The sequence below is a fragment of the Panthera leo genome, chromosome B4 (assembly GCF_018350215.1).
Source record: "Panthera leo isolate Ple1 chromosome B4, P.leo_Ple1_pat1.1, whole genome shotgun sequence".
In the NCBI taxonomy this organism is placed as follows: Eukaryota; Metazoa; Chordata; class Mammalia; order Carnivora; family Felidae; genus Panthera; species Panthera leo.
The window spans coordinates 102,271,850-102,295,537 of record NC_056685.1 but is presented as its reverse complement, the minus strand read 5'-3'; the positions used below and the strand labels follow the sequence as shown (position 1 = coordinate 102,295,537).

Genomic DNA, 23,688 nt, shown 5'->3' with positions numbered 1-23,688 from the left:
CTGTAGCCCTGACAGAAACCTCACAAAGACCTCCAAACATAACCACCCAGCTAAACTGCTTCCAGATTCCTGACCAACAGAAATTAATTGTGAGATTGTTAGTGTGTGTTGTTTTAAGCCATTAGGTTTTGGTGTAATTTTTAATGCAGTAATAGATAACTAATACAAAAAACAAGCAACCTCATATTGCATTAAAAACTTTAAATATTAGCATATATGCTATTAGTTCAGAGACTGTGAATTGGTATTTAATATAAAGAGTTGCTATTTAACGCATCACTTTGGGTTAAATTAGAGTTATGAAATGATGAAAGTTATTAGTGTGATAACTTTTCTATGATTGCCTATATGCATACTTCAATGAAAATACATGATTTTTTGTGATTCTTTTTTCTGTTCATTCTAAATATATTATTGAAATATAATTTAATGGGTGTGGCTAATAAAACATTGGACTTGTATTTTATATGGCCTTTTTTTTTACTTTTATTTTTCCACTAGTTCATTTTTATTTGATCTTATGAAAGTATTGGTCCATGATGGTTTGGAATTTAGAAAAAAGAAAAAAAAGGAAAAACAAAGTGGGGTTTTTTGTTTGTTTGTTTGTTTGTTTGTTTGTTTGTTTTTACCACAGGTAGTCTTCATTAAGTCTCCTGTCATTGTTCTCCTAGTACCAGACACTTACTGTGTTGGTCATCTTGCTTTATTATAATTGGTTATATTCCCTGCTAAACTGAAAGCTCCCTGAAATTTTGGCAGAGGCCATGTCTTTGTTTGCTGTTACATCTTTAGTACCCAGAACAGTGTCTGGTACTTAGCAGCTACTCAGTAGATAGTGGTCAAAAGAATTAACCTTTTTTTTTTTTCCAATGTGTTGGAATAATGATTAACTTCTTTAGTTATATATGAGTTGGCTACTATGACCACGTATTCTTGGGGAGTGGTAATTATTTATGGTGAATAGAAAATATTCTTGGCATTTTTCTTGCTGAGTGTTAGATTCTTTATAAAATACAGCTTTTTATTTCCACAGCACAACTACTGCCTCTGAAGAAGATGTCTCAAGTAGATATCCCCGAACAGATAGAAGTGGGTTCAGCAGATATAATAGGGATGCAAATGCTTCAGGTAATTTGGTCTCAAGTAGCATGTTGGAAAAGAAAATTGAAGATCTTGAAAAGGTATGAATTACAAATTATTTAAGGTTGGTAAAATTAATATGCTATTGAGATTCCTTTTTTTTTTAACTTTCATAGCATTTGAAAATAATCTGAAATTTGTGTGAGACAGAGTGCCAACAAAGTGAAAAGAATGAGAGGCACTAGTGGAAGATATCATTAGTGTTAATTGGTATTTCCATATATAGTCAAGTAGCAGCATTGAACTACTGTCTTAAATATATATTTTCCAGATGCATTAGTGGTTAGGCATTTTCTGATTCCCTTATACTTTCCTATTCAATGCTGTTGATGTTAAAACTTTTAGAAATGGAACCAATTCTTGTATTCCTTAATATTTAATTGACACTCCCATTCTGCCAAGGGTTACCTCTAATACATTAAAGACAGTCTTTGTCTTTGTCTTCACAATGTCATGTCTATGCTGGCAATATATACTACTGTGTGTATTATATTATCTGTACAGTTTATCATATGTAGACTTTCTTCTGGGTTCTGGTTAAAGCCTAGAACCATCTTTGGTGTTTGAAACAATTGTCAGAATAAACCTGTTCAGGAGTATCTTTGAAAACAAGTCAGATGCACATTGGTATAAATTTATTAACCATATGATCTCAGGTTTTTTCCTGTAGACATTTAGCCCATAAAATTGATAATGGTCCTGAATTCCTTTCTGATTGTTGAAAATATGTTTTTTGCTGAGTTGAAATTATTCCCTGTTGATATAAAGATTACTTTAAGCAGAAATTTAATGAAAAAAATTTTATAGCATTATGATCGTTTATAGTTCACATCTCAACTTTGATACCAGTTTCTGTGGGTTTAAGTAAAAAACTTTTAAGGAGTGCCTAGGTGGCTCAGTCAGTTAAACGTCCCACTTCGGCTTGGGTCATGATCTCACGGTTCGTGAGTTTGAGCCCTGCATCAGGTTCTGTGCTGACAGCTCAGAGGCTGGAGCCTGCTTCCGATTCTTTGTCTCCTTCACTCTCTTCCCCTCCCCCACTAACACTCTGTCTCTCTCTGTCTCAAAAATAAATAAATAAACATTAAATAACAAATGAAAATTTCAAGGAACACATCTAACATCTAGTCTCATAGGTTTCAAGGGTTTCTTTAAAAGGTTTTTAAAGTTCCACAGGAGTTTGGATACAGTTGCTAGTAATTTGGCAGCCTCTGATTAATGAGGCTGGCTGACTGCTTTTTCTAAGGGTTAGTAGGAAAGAAGTTAAATTCTCAGACGTTTTTCAGTTCTGCTTTCCTTTTGCCCCCAAAGTAGTCAACCCAGCCCAAGGACCTGGATTCTAAATTTTTTTTTTAATGTTTATTTATTTTTGAGACAGAGAGAGACAGAGCATGAATGGGGGAGGGTCAGAGAGAGAGGGAGACCCAGAATCGGAAGCAGGCTCCAGGCTCTGAGCTGTCAGCACAGAGCCCGACGCGGGGCTCGAACCCACAGACCGCGAGATCATGACCTGAGCCGAAGTCGGACGCTTAACCGACTGAGCCACCCAGGCGCCCCCAAGGACCTGGATTCTAAATAGTATTTCTTTGAAAAAGGTGTTACATTTTTTAAAAAAGAAAAGTTTAAAAACAAGTCATCTGTTTCAGGTCTTTTATTTTACCCATTAACTGGCAGAGCCACAAGTAAAATTGAAGACGATTATTTTTCTGTTTAGAACTTTCCATGAAACCATCTCCTTTTCTTTTCTTTTTTTTTTTTTTTAACGTTTATTTTTGAGACAGAGAGAGACAGAGCATGAACGGGGGAGGTTCAGAGAGAGAGGGAGACACAGATTCTGAAACAGGCTCCAGGCTCTGAGCTGTCAGCACAGAGCCCGACGCAGGGCTCGAACTCACAGACCGTGAGATCATGACCTGAGCTGAAGTCGGACGCTTAACCGACTGAGCCACCCAGGCGCCCCCATCTCCTTTTCTTAAACTTTGTATTTTGGGGGCTCCTGGGTAGCTCATTTGGTTAAGCCTCTGACTTCAGTTCAGGTCATGATCTCATGGTTCATGAGTTCGAGCCCCACATCTGGCTCTGCACTGACACCTCGGAGCCTGGAGCCTGCTTTGGAGTCTGTCTCCCTGTCTTTCTGCCCCTCCCCAGCTCACACTCTGTCTGTCTCTCTCTTAAAAATAAAATAAACAATAAAAAAAATTTTGAAATCCCTGTATTTCAAATAAAAAGCTTGAATTTCCTCAAACAGGATGTTATCCATTAAAAAAAATAAGGTATTTCATTACTAAGGGTGGTGATAAACTAAAGAGGGTAAGTCATTGGGTTATTAGTATGTGTTAAAGAATTGTGTAAATATAGATTTAATCAGAAATATACAACTCCTGTATTCCTCTCATTCTTTGGGTCTTTCCTGGATGGGTTATTCCCTCCCTTAGCAAGTGACTTAAGAAATGCGTTGGAAATCTTCATATATCTAAGGTACTTCATCAGATGTGGCAGATAGATGTCATTTAAGGTTAAAAGCAACCAGTTACTTCCCAATTAATGCTTTGTAATTGTATCTACCAGGAAGTAGTAAGAGAAAGACAAGAAAACTTAAGACTTGTGAGACTAATGCAAGATAAAGAGGAAATGATTGGAAAACTCAAGGAAGAAATTGATTTGTTAAATAGAGTGAGTATTCACACGTTTCACTTGTATGGTTTCTTTTTTATTTTTCCCGGCAATTGGGTGAAAATACATATATATGAAAAGATTACTTAAATTCATTATTTTGATAATGAAATGGTAATTTGTGGTAATAAGAACCATCATTTCATTCTATAAGTGGATTTCCTCTGGCCAGTTATCAGTTGTATTCAGTTAATGCTATTCTTTGGGTGATGGACTGATGAACAGATTTGTTCAGTGTTTTGTTAGTCTGGAGGTGAGAGGCTTGGTCACCACCACACATCAAAAAGGGTGTTGGCACATAGTTGCCTCAGTGAAGAATTAAACTTGCTACTTTCTTGACATAGAAACTCCAGATGTCTTTGTGTATATTTTCACCACCTTTTCCCTCCAGTTATATAGAGGTATCTCTTACTTTAGGTTTAGGGTTACCTCAAGGTCTCGATTAGTGCTGTTTGTTGCTTTTTCTTGTTTTCAGCCCTAGAATTTACTTTTTGCTTAAGAATCAGGTATTACTGCTAGGCCATACTTAGGTAATGGTGATGAGAAGAGATACCAATGTTTTGCATTTTGGAAAGCTTTAGGTAAGATGGAGGAAAGAAATAGGTTTGCTTCAGGGAAAAAAGGAATAGATTCCTAATCAGTCTGAACTCTAACAGTGAAAGAAGAGAAACTAAAGACGCTTCATTATGTGCAGACCCATTCTAATAAAGCTCTGAGGCATTAACTACAGGTGGTAGATGAGGACACTGAGAAACTTGAGTTTAACTTGCTCAAGGTCATATGTGGTGATCACATAGTAATTAGCTAAGACAGTATTTGACAGCAGGTATCCCATATTCCTAATTCTAAGTAAGCTCTTCCATTCTTGTAGATAGCCTTTCATCTTGGCTTAGAACACAGGCGGTCCTCTGTTGGTTTTGGAATATGACTTAATAAAATGTGAAAATATTTTTGATGTCTGTGTGTATTAGCATTTTCTTAGGCACTATGTACATTAGAATAATTAAAACACCTGCTCTTCAGAGTTTATAATCTAGTAATACAGAAATGTATTTTATTATTTAATTCTAAATTTTAAGCAGGTCTCAGTTGTAGTGATTTTGTGAATCCTGTATATTTATTGTTGTTTTCAACAGTTAAGGTTCCCAATATCATTCATTTAGTTTGTGAGTAAATACAGATTCTGTTTTTGCTCATTTTAAAATCATTTACCTAATTGTCCAAAGGCAGTATACTGGATATCAGAGTGCTGCTATTCAGTAGCACATTTATAGTTTAAATTGATGGCTCCAAGTTTTAGATTTTTGAATTAGAAGGATAAATCTAAAAATATGTGCCTTTATGACCATCAGTAAACATTCTGCCTTGAAAAAGTTTCTTCTCATTAAAACTTAGAGGGAATTATCTTTATATTTACCAAATTTGTTGTATACCTGGGTACTAGGATTAATATAGGGAACATAGACCTGGAATCATATAACTTTAAAACTTGAGAGTGATTAGTTTACTGGCTTTCATTTTTTTTTAAGCTCTAAAACCTTTCCTCAAACAAAATATAGAGAAGCCTAAGCTGAATTGAATCAGATCAACTGTATATGCTCCAGAGCTCCTTTTCTGTATGCCTTCCTTCTGTCGCTTCCCCAGATTCCCACCCCACAAGAGACATCCTTGTTAAAGATTGTACAAGATGGTAGGAGTACATTCAGAACTTGTACCTCAATCATCTTCTACTTCGTTTGACACAGGCTGCAGTTTGAAGCCCTGAACCTCATATTGCCCACACATGTATTGTGTTCAGCCCTCAATTTGGGGGAAGGGGAGATAGGTTAAGATTCACAGCTAAAGAATCCTGATTTTTGGCTTCTCTTGAAAAACTGAAAAATCTGGCAAGAGATGATGCATGTTATCATGATAATAATGAGGAATTGAGTAGTGGGTGCTGCCGTCAGGTGGGGGCATATTCCATCTAAAGTGGTTTTCAGAACTTACCCTTCTTTCCAAATTAAATGCTTGTGTGAATTTTCTTTGTATTTTTAAGTGTTTTTATCACTTTAGAATATTTTTAAGTATTTAAAAACTCATATTTTATTTTTTTTCTTGTTTCCTTAAGGACCTAGATGACATAGAAGATGAAAATGAACAACTAAAGCAAGAAAATAAAACTCTTTTGAAAGTTGTTGGTCAGCTAACAAGGTAGAAGATTCAAGTCCCAGTGTGGAAAAAATATTTTAGAACTACTGATTGAATGTTATGGTTAATGCTAGGATAATATTCCTATGCTGCAATACATTAAGTATGTATATTTATTTCTAGAAAACAGTGGATGTTTATTTTCAAGATACTTCTTTTTCATTATTTCATAAGAGTATCAACCTTCAATTTCTCAATTCAGTAACATCTTTCAGTTATTAAAATGGCAGGTTATGCCTCTTTTGGTTTTGTGTGGTATTCAAATAATATATGGTATAAAGTCACAACCATTTGAAAAATTTTATCTATGGTAGTGTATTTTCTCCCTGAAGGAATATACATGGTCTTTGTTTACATGAATTCACATACTTTTGGGGAGTTACCTGCAAATGCCTTATTATTGATGTGTGCAAACTTTTATGTGTTGTTGATTCACTCAGAAACTCATTTCTACTGTCATTTGTTCTTTCAACTTATTTTCAGCAATTTAGAGAGTGTCACACCGTTTTGTGTAACGGTCATCTTTAAAAAGGAAAGCTGTTAGGAAAAGTCACTTAATACCATGACTAGTTGGCTAAAGAAAAATATTAGAGAATACTTGAATTGTGCTGCAGTACATTAAAATATACAGTTTTGTATCTGAATGTTGAAAACAAATTTAAATCACTTCTGAAAAACATACAATTTTATAATTTCATTATAAAATTTCTTGGGTAGGTCCTACCTTTTTTACTATTTCAAGGTTTATAAGTGAACATGGTATATTAAAAAGTTGTTTATTCATCAGTCCTGGAGAGTGTGTACAATTTCAATGTATAAAAAATAATCCATATTTTTAATTATCATTTGCATTAAATAAAAACCAAAATATTTATCCACAAAAACATTTATACTTATATTTACAAAACAGTACATAAACAAAAATAGTACCAAAATACTTTCCTTATTTCTAACTTGGAGAATAATAACACTGTGATACAGTGGTCTCATGTGAAAGAATTATTCCCCTACCTCAAATTTAAGGGATTTTCTTTCCAACATTGGATTTTTAAAAACAATTTTTAAAAATTTTGAAGAATTATACAAATTTTCTATTAAATATTATTAATGTTTAGAGTTGTTTTATATTATATTTTCATGCTGAGTAAGGAAACCCCCTCTTTTAAAATATGTTAACATTAAGAAATGTCTGTCTGATAGTTGAATTGTAAACCGTATACAGATAATCCTTTTGTCCAGTTAAACATAGTAAAACCCATTTTGGGTACCCTGCTGACTCTTTTTCTTCACTTGCCAATTTCCTTCATTATTGACTATTAGAAAAATAGGGAAGTGAAACAGTTGGACCAAATGTAGAGTAAATTTTGAATTTTAAAACTCCTTGTGGTTGGTTAGATTGGCTTCTCACTTGAGAAGTTTCAACCTTGGCTAATCATCAGGATCACTTGGGTTGCTTACAAAGAATTCCCTGGCTGTAATTTCTAGCTAGATTTAGGTTGAGAGCCTGGACAGAATTTTTAAAGCTTACCATCTGATGATTCTGATCATAACCTAGGTTTGGAAATAGCTGCTGTCTATATCCTCCTATATCTTCCATTGATACCCTAGAATTAATGTATGTTAGCTACTAGCATTTTGTTTCCTTTTAGTTTATTTAATAATTTATCTGGCCCCTGGGGAAGTTTTCATATGTCTATATATATTTACCAAAAAGGTCAATGTTAGATTACCAAACTTGATATAGTTGCAGAATTACTACATAAGGACATCATTTTGGAGAACATTACCCAGCCTGGGAACAGCCACCTGCTGCCCACGTGTCACAGTGGTACGCCAGGCTCAGTCACTGCCTTGGCTGTGAGGCACGCTCCTCTCCCTTCAGTTACCCTTCGGTATGTGGCGGAAATACTGGTATTACCTAGTTTTGCATCGAAGTTTTGGATGTTGTGAAAATGCTGTCAGTATCACCGTAAAATATATTAGTGTGCTGGTTTTTCAGTAAATTATTTTAAATTTCTATTTAGTCCATATGTAAGTAAAGGAATATTTCATTTTCCTTTTTAAACTTATACCAGTTATTGATGTTTTTAAAGAGTGAGGTATTTTAAAAATTTTCCTTCAGTTTATTAGGAAAAATTCCAACAATGATATTTTACATAATGGTACCTAGTACAGGAGCCTAACAGCTTAGGCAAAGCAGTTCACATGCAGTCCTTCCCCCTGTTCTTAAAATGTTTATTTATATCACACATAGATTTTTACACTGAATAGTGAAAAATTAAGTAGGATCTGCTATAATTTCCTTTTAAAATTTATAAAAAGCATTGAGATTTAAAAAAAAGCATTGAGATTTTAAAAAGGTTAACTTTAAATACATGTGCACTACTTTAGAAAACTTGGCTGTTGACAATAAAGTGCTAGTATGTGAAATTATTAGTTCCATTCAGAAATTATATTTCTTCTATTTCCTGGGAATTTATGGCATAATAAAGCATATTCAAAGTTTTAATGTGTTTATGACCTTATTTTCAAAACAGTAAGTTTATTAACTAAAATAAACATGACTTATCTCCCTGATTTCTGACATGTATTAAGGCTTACAAAGTAATCTCCATTTCATTCTTCTAGAATTGTCATTAATTTTATTGCACTACAGTTGCCTTTAGAGGGGAAAAGGGTGGCATTTTGTGTATTTCTAAGGGAATTTACTAAATCTAGAGATTAGCACTGTTACACCGGCTCAAACAGTTTAAAACATAGAAAATTAGGTATTGGGGCAGATACATGAATCAATGTATTCTTTTTATTTTAAAGTAACTTTTTAATTGTGGTTATTAAAGCAATGTATTCTTAAGGTGAAAAACCTACCTCATTTATAAGTCGCTTATAGTTTCACAGTTAATCTGGATTTTTATAATTAGAAATTAAAATGTAACATTTGAGTCCATTAATACTTTGTTGAAAACAATGCAAGTCAGTATAATAGACATGCCCATATGTTCAACATTGTAATACGAAACAGGAAAGACTTTGGGTTTGATCATTGATCTGGTGTTCTAGACAATAGTCATATGTACAGTGATAGTCCTCTTTTATCTTTTTTATAGTTTTATAATATTGAGTCAGTGCTTAGTAAGTTCCATGCAGTATTGGCCCTTAATAACTGTTCATGGTTTTGTTAATAGCCTGTTACAAGATTCAGGCATATATTTTCGCTTTGTAGTAAAAGAAACCAACACACCAGCTTTTCATTGGGAGCAGTAGTAAGTGAGAAAGAACTAGCATTCAGGAATCAGAACTTTAAAATAACATGTCAAAGTCAGCGCTAAACATTCTTCTATTGTATCTAAACCATTCCTAATATGTAACAGTAAGCTTGACTTCCTTTGCTTTGGAACTGTGCTCACTCTCTTAAGGAAAGGGCATCCCATCAACTAGCATTGTAATTTGTGTTACTTGTCTGAGAGCTAGTGCCACTTTTGTTGTTCTATTAAACTGAAAGCATAATACCAATAGACAACAAACGTCTTGCTCATCAGGTGCCTTCCCGCCTTTTGTTAAATTTCTCACTGATGTATAGAAGTTAGTTGTTTCATTCTCAGTATTAAGACTTGAAAAACTACCCAAGAAAACCTGAGCCCATATTGTTTTTGTTTTTGTTTTTGTTTTTGTTTTATTTTACTTAGCTGGATTGTTACAGCATGTTAAAATCATATCCCCATTCTAAAAATAATTACGTGTGAGTATGCAAGAGGACTATGGATGAGGAGTATAAATACGTTAAATTTTCATATCTGTTCTTCTGGCAAGTATTTAGTAGTCTACTAGGTATATCATTATAGTTATTATAGAGGTTTTTTAAAAAGGGACATGGACCAGCCTTTCCATTTAGCAGTGTACAATCTATGTAGTATGTGTCAATAGCACAAAATACAATCTTAATTAGCATTAGTTGGTCTAATCTAAATAGTTAATTCAAAAGTGTATTTTTGGTTTTAATTATCTAGCCATTGTCTTTTAAGTCTAGTAATAGGTACCATTTAATTTGCTGCAGCATTTACTGAATGGTGGATTGGAAGACCTGATGTATATTGGGAAGTATCTTACCATATTTCATTTAGGTAATTGTGCTTTATGAAAAGAACATTGTTAAGGAATTTATAGCAGTAATAAAGTAGAAACAGTTCAGTGCATTTCAGATACACCAACCTGTTAATGGTATGCTCTCTATACATTATTGATTACTGGTTGTTTTAAGACATTTACATCTAACAGTTCACATACAGGCACATACTATTTTGGTAATAATAGAATGTTAGTGATGATCACTCGATGGACACCGATTATGTGCCTGTTTTGTCTTGAATCTCTCTCTAGATGCCTAATAGATGTATATTACCTTTTTTGGTGAATTTTTTTTTGACAGATCTGCCTATTTTATTCAGGGTTTTTATTATGTTTTTCTTCTAAGTTTAAGTATCAGATGGCTGTTATTATCAGCAAAAACCATAAGAAAACTAAAATTTATTGTTTCGTTGAAAAATCAGTTAATTCAGGTAATTAAACATTTGAGGAAAACACCTGGATAATTTATTGACCGCATTAATACTGTGTAGGGAGCTTTCATAATTCCCATTGCATAGGTTTTGTTATGGAGTAGTCAACGATATAGATTCATTCTTAAATACTCAATGAAAAAATAAATTTTCATTTATTTTTCAACACCAATTATGTTTTTATTCCTGAACTATCAGTAAAACTCTGACCATCAGTTTTATTTTTGAAGTTAAGGGATAATGCAAATATTCTAATTAACTTGTGTACCTCTTACCGAAAGAGTATGCAGTACTTTTAAATCTTTAGTATATATTATTATAGAAAGAATAATGTTTTAAAAAACAAAAATGCAGTGTTGATAAGATCTGTATACATTAATGGTGGGACTTCTTGAATAAGTGAGGAAGTGTACAAATGTTCAATCTGATTGAAAATTTTTAGTTGTGTTTTAAAACTACACGAATAATTCCTTAATTCAAAATTGGAGCTGTTCCCAACTAAATCTGATGGTGTTCAAAGAATTTCAGGCCCTTCATAGTTTGAAAAAGATAAGTAGGGGTCTGGGAATGTAAAAATCTGGTCTTTGTTTTTTGAGTAAATGGTTTACATAACCTTTTGCTAATGTGTCATTCTTCATACACCTGCACAAGCTAATCAGTCTTCTTTACTTCTAGAACTCTAAATTAATCTTGTCAGTAATGTCATACATGTCTAACAAGTGAACAAGCATCCTTCAGTCAGACTGTTTAGATAATGTCTCAAGTCCTTATATAAGAACCTACTCCATTAGCAAGCCTATTGAAAAAATTTGCAAGACCTTTTAGTCTTAATTGTATCTGAAAGCCTTATCTTAGACTTCGTCAAATTCCTATTTTTTTTCTTCTGGATTCACTCTGTGCATACACACAATTCTGTCAGTAGCTGTATACTACCAATATACTAATCTCATGTGTCTGGTTTTTCTTTTCACCTCTACAAGAGGTTAGTTACCTTTTCTTCCTGGCCAACTTCTTGGAAAGAATTTATATGATGTTGGACCTTCATGTTAAAGAGATAGGACTGGTTATAATATCCTTTATAATCCATTTTATTTTGATATCTAACCAGATAATGTTGAAAAGGAAGCTAGAAGGCAAAACTTCCCTTTTAATACTGGACAAAATGCAAAATGCACAGTTTTATTCTTCACTTTCAAAAAACTTGTGTGGCTGAATAAAGATGCATTTAATAAAGGAAGAAACTACCTACTTGATATCATAGATGAGAGATATGAAAAAATTAATATGAACCAGTTAGTAAAAGTAGATTGGACTTTGACTTTACACATGTGAAAGAAAAGCAAAATAAGAATTTTGTGTTATTCACATTAAAATGTGCAGAATTATTCAGTATAAGTTATAGTCTTAACACATATATAAGCAGTTGCTTTTCTGTTTAGACATATCATGGGACATGAAATCCACAGCCTTTATGTTACAGGTTTATATCTAGAGAAATATTTGCATTCCTTTAAAATGTGAACTATTTACTGTGGTTAAACAAAGGTACATGATGTCATCTGTGGACATCTTGGCCTTATGGAAACAAATTATTAAGAAAAATTAATAGGCATCTGATTTATCATTCTTGTACAGGAGTGTAACCAAAGCTATCAGAGCCATAGGAAATTCCATTTTCTTTTAAGAACCTGAAAATCACTTTTGGTAAAAATGCATTTGTTTGATATGTAGTGTTAAAGATAGTCGGAAAATTACTAGTTTTCCATAGAAAATTGAAAGACTCATGTGTGGATGATTTGGAACAATGAACAACATCAATAATTTAAAGTAAAATTATGCCAGTAACTGTCACATTAACCGCACTCTTTAAAGTGAATCAGTGAAAATTGTAATGGGATGAGTGAATGGACATTTTGGAAATGCTAAATGATTGTCATAGGGGGCCTAAAAGTGCCTTTTGTTTTTTGCAGCTCCTGTAAGATCAGTGTATGGCTTAAGGCTTAAGAGGTTCTGCTAAGCATAGTGACTCACTTAGTTAACAATTTGAGCACAACTGTAACCCTAATGTAGTATAGCACAAGAACATTAAATAATTAGTAATTCAGTAGCTGTGTTTGCCAGGCATTGTGTTAAGTGCTGTGATGCTTTTTTATTCACTTCTTTAAAACTTGTGCAAGCTACAGATTGGGAAGAGTAATTTGCTCAAAGCCACAAAGCAGTGCTTTGTGCTTATGCTGTGATATATTCACTTTTATGATGTAATCATTGTCCTATTAAATACTAATAATTCTCAAAGTGTGGTCCCCATACTAGTAGTATTGGCTTCACTTAGAAACCTATTAGAAAGAGAAACTCCCGACACCTGAATGAGGTGAGGCTCGGCAATCTATGTTTTAACAGGCCCTTCAGGTAATTCTGATGCAGGTCAAAGCTTGTAGATTTGCATTGCACATTTCTATTTTTAAATAAAGATCTGGGGGTTTCTTTTTGGACAGTGTATAAATAATATAACATGAACTTGTAAAAAAAAAAAAAAGAATCTTTTCATTGTTGCTTATATTGCAAAAGACTGTATCAGGAAAAGCCCCAGCATGGATACTGGCAGCTTGACATCACTACATTAGTTTAGTGTTATCTCTGGAACTCAAATGGATTCTTAAGTCCAAGAGACTGTGGAATGAAATCTTTGTTTTACTGTGTTAAGCTCGATCTCTGTTATTGTCTAAAGGTTTTTGGTAACAATAATGCATTTTTTTTTTCAAATTTTAAAACTTTATTGGAATAAATAAATGTATGTTTCATCACTTACAGTTTTGCTTTTGTTGGTTTTGTCTTTTTTTTTTTTCTCCATGTGTGGACCCTATCGAGTGGCGTATGGGGAGGTTGAATCTTCAGAGTTTACTCTCTGTGACCTCAGAAAATCAGTAGCATTTCTAGCTAATTGATCAGTGAGGAGAAATCAAGTGTTGCATCCCAACAAGTAAAGAAAAAATTTAAAGTCTATTATGTATTAATTTCGAATCATTTTTTTCTTACATGATGAGATAGTTTATTATTTTTTAATTATTTTCTTCTGCTTTTTAAATACTTTAGAGCAATTTTAGGTTACAGAATTACTATGAAGGTAGTATGGAGAGTACTCAAATATCCCACAGCCAATTTCCCTGGTTACTAATGTTTTACATTAGTATAGTGCATTTGTCACAGTTAATGAACCAATATTGATACATTATTATTAAAATCCATACCTGATTCATATTTCCTTAGTTCTTCTCTCATATCTTTTCTTTGTTCCAGGATCCAATCTATGATACCCCACTACATTTAGGAGTTATGTCTCTTTATACTCCTCTTAGTTGTGACACTTTCTTAGACTTTTTGTATTTTTGATGACCTTGATAGTTTTGAGGATCACTAGTCAGGTATTTTTCATTTCTTACTATGGACATTTTCAGATATACAAAAAAGTTGAGAAAATAGTTATCCATATCTTACGAATCTTATTTTATCCCCCATTTTTTTCTTTTTTTGCTGGGGTATTTTAAAGTTAAATTTCAGGGGCGCCTGGGTGGCTCAATCGGTTGAGTGTCTTACTTTTGATTTTGGCTCAGGTCATGATCTCAGGGTCTTGGGATCAAGCCCCGTGTTGGGCTCTGCACTTAGCATGGTGCCTGCTTGGGATTCTCTCTCTCCCTTTGCTGCTCTTCCCCTCTGCTTCAACAATAAGTAAAATGAAAAAAAAAATTAAATTTCAATCATCCTATCATTTCACCTATAAATATTTGAGTATCTCTATTAGATAAGGACTTAAAAAACAACCACAGTGTTATCCCACCTAACAATTTCAATGCTATTTGAAAACACTCGTAAGTAAGCAGGAGCTAGGGGAGGTTGGGAAGACATTGGTACAGGTTTGACTACTATGAAGGAAAACGGGAAGGATGGCTGAGCAGGAAGTCTTAATCCACAGTGCAGTTCAAAAAGAGTTTTAGCAAGGTGTAAAAGTCCTCAAATCAAAGGTGCCTGTTGGTGTTCATAAGAGTAGACCCACATCTTACAGGAGTGGGCTTGACTATATATTCCTGCTCTGCTCCTTTTTTGGTGAGGAGCAGCTGTAGGAAACAGGCCTCTGTTAAACACCATGGTGGATTCAGACCTTAGCAGCTGGGACAGTCAATTACCCACCCCATATTAAGTGACTAGCAAGGCCCCTTTGCCTGGCTGCCACCATGGGTAGTACTTTGTGTTCACATTTCCCTAGATAGCTCAGAAATGCCTTTTTACTGTTAGTTCATTCAGATAAAGATTCAGTTGAGAGTCATCCACTGTATTTGATTAGTATGTCTCTTAAGTCTTTTTTAGTCTACAAATTAGACACACCTCCAATTTTTATGCCGTTTTTCAAATTGAAGAAATTAGATTATTTGCTCTATAGAATTTCCCACATTCTAGATTTGACTAATTGCATCTTTATGATGCTGTTTAACTTGCCCTGTATCCTCTCTTTTTCCTGTAAATTGTTAATTAGATGCAGAGGCTTTATTAGATTCAATTTATATTCTTTTGGACAATACTTCATAGGTGGTGTGTACTTTCTATTGAATCACATGAGATACAATGTGTCTTTTCTCACTTTTAGTGATGTTAAGATTAACATTCAGATACTATTATTATGTAAAAAAAGTTTTTTTAATGTTTATTTTTGAGAGACAGAGACCAAGTATGAGGTGGGGAGGGGCAGAGAGAGAGGGAGACACAGAATCTGAAGCAGGCTCCAGGCTCTGAGCTGTCAGTACAGAGCCTGACACATAGCTCAAACTCACGTACTGCAAGATCATGAGCTGAGCCGAAGTCAGATGCTGAACCAACTGAGCCACCCAAGTGCCCCTGTCATATAGTTTTCTAATTCTATCATTCTATTTACATTAGTAGGAATTCTTAAAAGAGAAACTTTTCATTTATCAATTACTTGATTGCCCTAAAAGATGGGTAAGATCACATTGATTTTTCCCTTCATTTATTTTAATAATGAGCCACAGCTCAAACAATCTCCAAAGGTAAGTCATATGTTTGTTTATATATTTAATGTGTTTTAGTCCACTGCAGTCATTATTTTTATATCCAGATTATATCATGTGTAGCTGGTAGGAGTTTTCCGGGTTGGCTCTTGTGTCCTTTTGGTCCTTCCTTGTTTTCCAGCATAAAGTGTTCAGTCTCATCTTGTACATTCCCTTTCAGGACCCAGAATCAAGAGCTACGTTTCTTTGTAGAAAACTAAAGCTTTGATAGTCATTGAAATCATCAGATGAGGTTGTGCCTGGGTGGCTCAGTCTGTTGGGCATCTGCCTTCAGTTCAGGTCATAATCTGACGGTTCTTGAATTCGACCCCTATGTCAGGCTTTGTGCTGACAGCCCAGAGCCTGGAGCCTGCTTCAGATTCTGTGTTTCTCTCCCCCCTCCTCTGCTCATGCTCTCTGTTTCTCTCTCAAAATAAATAAACATTAAAAAGTTATCAAATGATACAAAAACCAGAAGGCATTTATAGAGCTCTTCTTAACTGTAAAAGCTATATATGGACATTGAGACATATTCCAACTTCTACTTTTACTGGAAAATTTGAAGGAGGTGACAGAACTATACTTGTTCCTTTGCCATTTTCATTTATTTTTCTCATTTTCTATTCAAATAGGTCTTAAATGTATCTTGATATTTTTTTTTAATTTGGAAATTTAAATCTATTCATGCTTGTTGAAAATTTCAGGAGATTGATTATAGAGGTCAAGATTTTCTTTTGAGTAAAGTGTTCATATTAGAATTCAGCCACCAACTGTGTAGAAATGTATAGGTATTCATTAAGTTGGGCTTGAAAAGAGAGCTGATACAATAAGCTAAAATTCATAATAAAAAAAGGTGCGCAAATTGTGGTTTCTGCACCCCACAACATTAAAATTTGACTCAAGCTCATAGTATGGATTTTAGTAGAGACTATACATTTCCATTTCTAGTCATTCTGCATGAGGATCTATGCAGAGGTACTGGCCATTGTCAAGTCTTCACAGCAGGTTGTGAGGCAGTCCTGAGAGGAGGAGTAAGAATGTTGGATGATGGAATGCAAACTGGTACAGCCACTGGAAAATAGTATGGATGTTCTCAAAAAATTAAACATAGCACTACCCTGCAATCCAGTAATTCCACTTGTGAGTATTTACCCAAAGAACACGAAAACAATAATTTGAAAAGATCTATGCACCCCTATGTTTATTGCAGCATTATTTACAATAGCCAAAATATGGAAGCAGCCCAAGTGTCCATTGATGGATGAATGAATGAAGAAGGTGTGTGTGTGTGTGTGTGTGTGTGTGTGTGTGTGTGTGTGTGTATGGAAAACACAAGGGAATATTAGCCATAAAAAACTATGAAATCTTGCCATTTTCAGTGACATGGATGGAGATAGGATAATTGAAACAAGAGAAAGACATGCCATATGATTTCAGTCATGGGATTTAAGAAACAAAATGAATGAAGGGGAAAAAAGACAAACCAAGAAACAGACTCTTTTAACTATAGAGAACAAACTGATGGTTACCAGAGGGGGGATGGGTGATATATGTGAAGGGGATTAAGAGTACATTTAATGTTGTTGGGCATTGAGTAACATATAGAATTGTTGAATCACTATCTTATACACTTGAAACTAATATAACACTGTATGTTAACTATATTAGATTTTTTAAAAGGCATCAGGTTGAGTGTTAAGTTACATGTTGCTTAATATAAGCTCCTTTACTTTTTTAAATGAAAAAAAAAGTGTTGGATGATGGCTAGAAGCAGTTGTGAAGTTGCCCCATGACTGACTGAGCCACCAGGAGTCCTTACTAGTGCTTAGAATAAAGCCCAGCTGCTGTCAGCCATCACCTGGGGGACCATGTAATAATACTGGCAAATGATTTTCTCCATTCCTGCCCATGCCTTCATCCGGAAAGAAGGATCCATTCCTTTATTCCAGATTATGGAAACCAACTATAACCTAAATTCTTGCATTTTGTATCTTGCATTGGTTCACAAATACTTAATGCATACTATTTTGTGTTAGTCTTTGTACTAAGTACAAAGGACATTGCAGTGAAAAAAATTGTAGCCTACACCATTCTATTCTTTATTGCCCAATAAAAAAGTTGACACAGGGTTGAAGAGTGCTGCTTTTAGAATGTCCTTTGGACTTTTACAAAAGATGAGAATTGAAATTCACTTATCTTTTGAGCCTCAATACATGTCATGGGGCTATCTAGTTTATGTTATCAAAATCATGCTTATAAATCTAATGTTTGGGAAAGATTTATTCCCTTAATCTTGAAAAAATTGAGAGTGTGGATATTGAGCATAAATTCATATTTTCATTAATTTGTTAGATGAATTTTAGTTTTGCCCCTAAATCATGTCTTCAGTGGCCGATGATAGTAAGTCTTCGGTGGGAGTCAGGGCCCCACGTTTTCTAGTATCTTCTGGCCATCTGAACCATTTGTAATTATTCATAGTTTATATGTTAAATCTTATATTGAATTTCAAATATCTGTGTTTTTATAGCTCATAAAATTCCCAAAGTCACCCATGGTTAGGTAAAACTTTCTTCCTGGGTTTTACTTTTTTTCTGAGCTTTGTGATTGAGTAAGTACGGTGTACTTTATAGGCTGTTGTTGTCTAGTTACTTGAGAAACACTCCCCCTGTGGTGAAATCATCCATTCACCACCTCCCCCCCCCCCCGCCTTTTTTTTAATTGGTCAGGACACTTTTATCCATTTCCTGTTATTCGTGCCTAAAGATTTATTTCATTTGGAAAGGATATATGTGGGGGGATTAGATCCAATTTTGAGGATTTACCCCTGGTTGACTTACAGAGTAGCATTAGTCTTTTATAACTGAGATTAAAAAAAAAAAAACTCTTAAAAATAACATATTGGTAAGAGCTGTTTCTCTTTCCCAGGCTACTTGAGGAGGTTCTCTTACTTGGTCTCAAGTGGGTTTATAACATCTTCCTCACTAACTTTTTGTTTTTTAAAGATTTTAAGTAATCTGTATATCCAACGTGGGGCTCAAATTTACAACCCCAAGATCAAGAGTCACATGTTCCACCAACCGAGCCAGCCAGGTGCCCCCTTGCCGAACTTTTAAAAAACTGATTGTCTCTGTGCAGATGAGGAAGTAAGACTAAGAGGAGCATGTTATTTACCCTGATGTCGTGTCACGTGGCAGTAGAAGTGGAATCATACTTTGCTGGTACCTGAAAACAGGTGTCTGACTACTGCTAAGATTAGTCTGTGACACAGGTCTGTTTCGGGGGAAGGTTAGAGATTACAAAATACTAATTTCTAAATTAGAAAGTTATAAAACTTATTTTTTGATAGCAGAAATTAACGTTTTCATTTTATCCTTGCCTCTTTAGAACATGATTTCAAGTCAGTGTTACATTGTTCAGTGAAGCATTGTTTCTTTAAGTGTGATAGTTCCTCTACTCCTACATCAGAGTCACCTGGAGTCTACAGGAATACTCAGATGAATCAGATGTCTCTGTCCTCAAAAAGCTTACATATGGTTAAAGAATAGAATCTATACAAGCAAAAGAGGAGTGAGAGATTAAATTCTTCAAGGACTAGGATAAAATTCTTTAGGACCTAGCATTTGAAGCAAACTTTGAAGGAGCTGAGGGAGGGTTAGTATTTGTCATAGGAATATTTAGCAATAGTTATTCATCATCTGCTGAGTCATGGTACTACAGCCGAGGGCTGCATCTAATGTTCTTTGTATACACACTAATTTGGAAGTCACAGCTTCCAAATTAGACCCACCTGACCACTAGTTTTCAAGTTCAGACCTATGTGAATTCAGATCCTGGTTGTACCACTATTAGCTGTGTGACCTTGAACGAGTTCCTTTATAATTTCACCATCTGCAACAAGGACAAAATAGTGCCTAACTTAGTTGGGTCATTGTGAAGAATAAATGAGATGATGCATGTAAAATGTGTGATACAACACCTGTTCATAGCTATGATGGGAAAAGAATTAAAATGAAGGTAACTCTTACAGTGTGATTTATACCAGTGAAGAAACATTGTAACAGTTAATCTTTCCTGAAATTGGGGGAAAAAAAGGCTATCAGGAAGTTCTGGATAAGCAATAAAACTACCATCTGGTTTTAGATTTCTGCTTTTCTAGGGTGGCTGTCCTTAGAAGTCCAAATGAGGCAAGTCAGAATTCTGTCCTAAACTAGAATGCAGGATGTGCTGATTCAAATGTAATGTAATCTATATCCCCTGCTAAATGTAACTGTTGAAGGAATATTGAACAGTCTTGGGTAAAGAAAAATATCTTTTAGAAATAAAGAGCTTCTTGAGTTAGTTTATTTGAGAGGCTCTAAGTATTTCTCAGGTCTCTCTTCTCTCTAAATCCCCAGCCTCAGCTTGGGCCTGTTTTCCTACTAAGAATTGTCTCTGCATGGACTCCTGAACAAACATATTCCAGGGCAGTGTCATTAACCAAGCTGATATGGGAACTGAACAAACAGGGTGAATCAGCTTGAATTCATGAAGGTTGGCAACAAGTCAATTTCTTTCTCTACCTCTCCACTTGTTTTTTCAGTGTACCTGATTACCAGTGACCGGTGTGTCCTGATAAGAGAACAGGAAGCATATCAAAGCAAGAGGTTGTTTATCTACTGACCCTCCTGGAGAACAAGAAGCATTTTTTCTTGATTTGGATATGTGTACTATAAGACAGCAAAACAGAGGATGGCAGTTCTAGGTGTTAGCACTAGGGATGATTTTTTAATCACGGCAGAATGCCACAGAGGTATTTAAAACATTTTTCCTTTTGAATTGCGCAAGTTGGAAAGTAATGTTTGTCCTCTGGCCTAAAAAAAGAGTCTTAACTGGAATGTGGATATTTTATTGTCCAATTATACGTATATTAACTTGAAATTGTACACAGTCTAATTCCTTTCGTGTTTTTTAGATATTGGATTTTATACTTGTGTGTTCTTAGATCTTACATATCTGATTAATATCTCTCTAGTAAGACAATACCTTGCTCAGCTTAATCATAGGTAATTTACTTGTCATGTGACATTTGTAGAGTATAAGAAAGTTTAATCTATTTTAATAAAGTTCAGAAGTAGGAACTTTTCTCTCCCATGAGTGAGATTAATGAGAAACATTAAGGCAAGCAATTATGCTTTTTTCAACTAAAAATATTTGGGACTTCAGTTTAAATTGGTGGGGGTTACCAAAGGTAATATGGTTTTAAGGAGGTAGTTGGATTTTCTTAACATCTTAAAAGTGGCCAACTAAGCCACCACACAGAGAAAGATTGAAAGGAATTTCAAAAATATATATTCCCCATTGAAAAAAAGTAAAAAGCCATCCCTAAAATAGTGAAGTGCTGCTATATCTAGAAATAAAACTAGGACGTCCCTTTTCTCTTCTAGATTTGCACCCTTTCCGAGGGCTACTCTGGACTCCATTGGTAGGGGAAGCTTTTCCAGGACTGTCCTCTAACGGTACAGAAATAATTGGCATTTGCTGTCTGTGTGCATTTTCCTTTTGAAAAAGCCCATAGGAGGTTTTCAAATACTTGTTTGAATAAGTAAATAAAAGAAACAACGAAGGAGTGAATGAGAGACCTTGGTTGCTACTTTAGCCTAACCCTGAGTCTTACTTATTACACGTTTTGTGACTGTTAGGAAGTACTTTACCCATGGCTTTGTTTCCTTGTCTACAAAGTGGAGTTAATAACACCTACCACATAAAGTACTTAATAAATGTTTGAGTATCTGAATTAATCACTGGGTCCAGTTCAGATACACTGACTGAGTCCCGTTTTCTGGGGTCTGGCGATTTGCCCTTTTAACAAAATCTGTTGGTGATTCTTATGCATCCAAAGTTTGAAAAACACTCATTTAAACTGTACTATTTATTGGGTAGGGTACTATGATAGATGCCCAAGGCAGTATAAAAACGAATCAAATGGTCTCTGTCTTCGATAAATTTACATACGGTTAAAGGATAGACATAATGTAAATAAAGCACAGAGGAAGGACAGATTAATCCTCTTAAGGGATTGGTAAAACTTCTTAAGGATCTAGCATTTGTAAGGATTAAGTAAGAATTTAAAAAAATGCCTGGATCAATGTATGTCGCGTGGTAAATGCGTAACTTGGTATTATTATTTCCACATATGCTTTGTCTATATAGTCCATTCCTTTCTTCCTAGTCTATAAGGACTGTGTCTATATTTTCGATAGATCTCCCCCATTCAATTTATAAATTATTTTGGATGACTATACTGCCTTTTCTGAATGATTTTCATGATTTTTTACTGTTTTTTGGCAGGTGTTTTTCTTTCTCTTACTAAAACCACCTTGTGTACTTTCTCATTTCCATTTTATGACCCTATGAAAAAATTTTCACGAAAATGAAATTTAATTGCACTCACATTGTACCTTGCTGTATATCCTGAGACTCATCATATGCTTTAAGAAAATTCGCGTCCTAAACTGTAGAAAAGAAATCCATTTAGTTAATTTCATTTAGTCAGGTTTTTCTGGCTTGTGGATTATTCACATTCTTTACCTCTGCACTTACAGGTTTCCTTTTATCTGTTTCTTTGCTTGTTAGGCATGAATAGAGAAAGAGAAAGAAGCAGATCTGGTAAAAAGATTTCGTATGTGAACTGAAAGGAACCAATGGCCAAAATAAGGCTCAGCTTAGAGAATTCTGTTGATATTAGACAGGGTGTCACAGTCTTCCTGTTAGCAGAGGTGTAGCCTAATGGTCCTGGCGTGCTTAGGATATTGATCAGAGATTCTGACCTTTGCTCCTGCTACGAACTTACTGTGTAACTTATGCAAACCAATCAGTCTTTTCATGTAATAGGGAAAATGCCTGCATAATTTTGGATTCACGGTCCAAATGGATGTCAGGAAAAGGAATTTAAAGAATTCACTGAATGTGAACACAGTATTCTAGATATTAAACAAGAAACCTCAAAAAATGTACCTTGTCTTTTAAGACATTACAAGAAATGAAACTGGAAATGGACTTTTTTTTTCCCTGTACCTTTTCAGAATTCATCTACCAGTAGCACCAGCTACCATGTAAATATTTTTGAATGATTTTGTACTGCTTATAAAACTTAAAGGACAATTTTTATACCCATTTAATAGTGTGCAAAATTGTGGCATATAACTTGAGGGACCTGCCCAAAGTTAATTAGCTAAATAATGCTGAAATGAGAACTAAACTAGTTTTTCTGATTTCCTGTTTGCCAAAATATTATGCTTCAACCAAGAAGTGAACATTTTTGTTCTATTTATGGAAGTCTAATCTGTCTATAGCCTGCGTTATCACCTATTTAATTTTTGTTTTTAAGCCAAATGGGGCAGATGCTATGTTGTTAAAGCAAAACAAAGATTTAAAACTAAGAAGGAATCTTCTAAATCATAAAGAGGAATTCTCTGGGGCGCCTGGGTGGCTCAGTCGGTTAAGCGCCTAACTTCAGCTCAGGTCATGATCTCACAGTCTGTGAGTTCAAGCCCCGCATTGGGCTCTGTGCTGACAGCTCAGAGCCTGGAGCCTGCTTCGGACATGTGTCTCCCTGTCTCTCTGCCTCTCCCCTGCTCATGCTCTGTCTCTCTTTCACGCTCTCAAAAATAAATAAACATTAAAAAAATTAAAAGAAAAAAAGGAATTCTCAGTTAAAAATATAGAAGTTTGTAACATGAGCTATAACAGTATTAGTGATTTATCACTAGTATAAAACCACCTAAAGTTACTATGTTATTAGCTCTTATATTGTTATCAAATGAAATTGGCTTTATCCTTTAGAGGTCAATCTTGACTTCAAAAGGTTTAAAAAAAAAAGTCTAAAATCCTTTGGATTAAAAGAATCCAAAAGCTATTGGCTGCCATAATCAAAAGGGAGGTTTTTAATTCAGCTTCTAAATTATCAAAAGATAAAAGATTAAAAGTAAAGCTTATGGGGTGCCTGGGTGTCTCCATCAGTTAAGCATCTGACTCTTGAGGTCGGTTCAGGTCATGATGTCACAGTTCATGAGATTGAGCCCCATGCTCGGCTC

The 23,688-nt window shown here is 34.7% G+C and overlaps 1 protein-coding gene across 1 annotated transcript in view; it reads left to right on the top strand.

The window, feature by feature from the left end:
* The window catches only part of PAWR (pro-apoptotic WT1 regulator), a 136,473-nt gene extending 114,893 nt beyond the window's left edge, over positions 1 to 21,580 (top strand). The window contains 4 exon segments of the mRNA XM_042947240.1: positions 1,034 to 1,181; positions 3,709 to 3,813; positions 5,924 to 6,006; positions 21,040 to 21,580. Coding sequence (XP_042803174.1) covers positions 1,034 to 1,181; positions 3,709 to 3,813; positions 5,924 to 6,006; positions 21,040 to 21,109 — 406 coding nt within the window. The 3' untranslated portion in view covers positions 21,110 to 21,580.
* Positions 21,581 to 23,688: the final 2,108 nt, after the last annotated feature.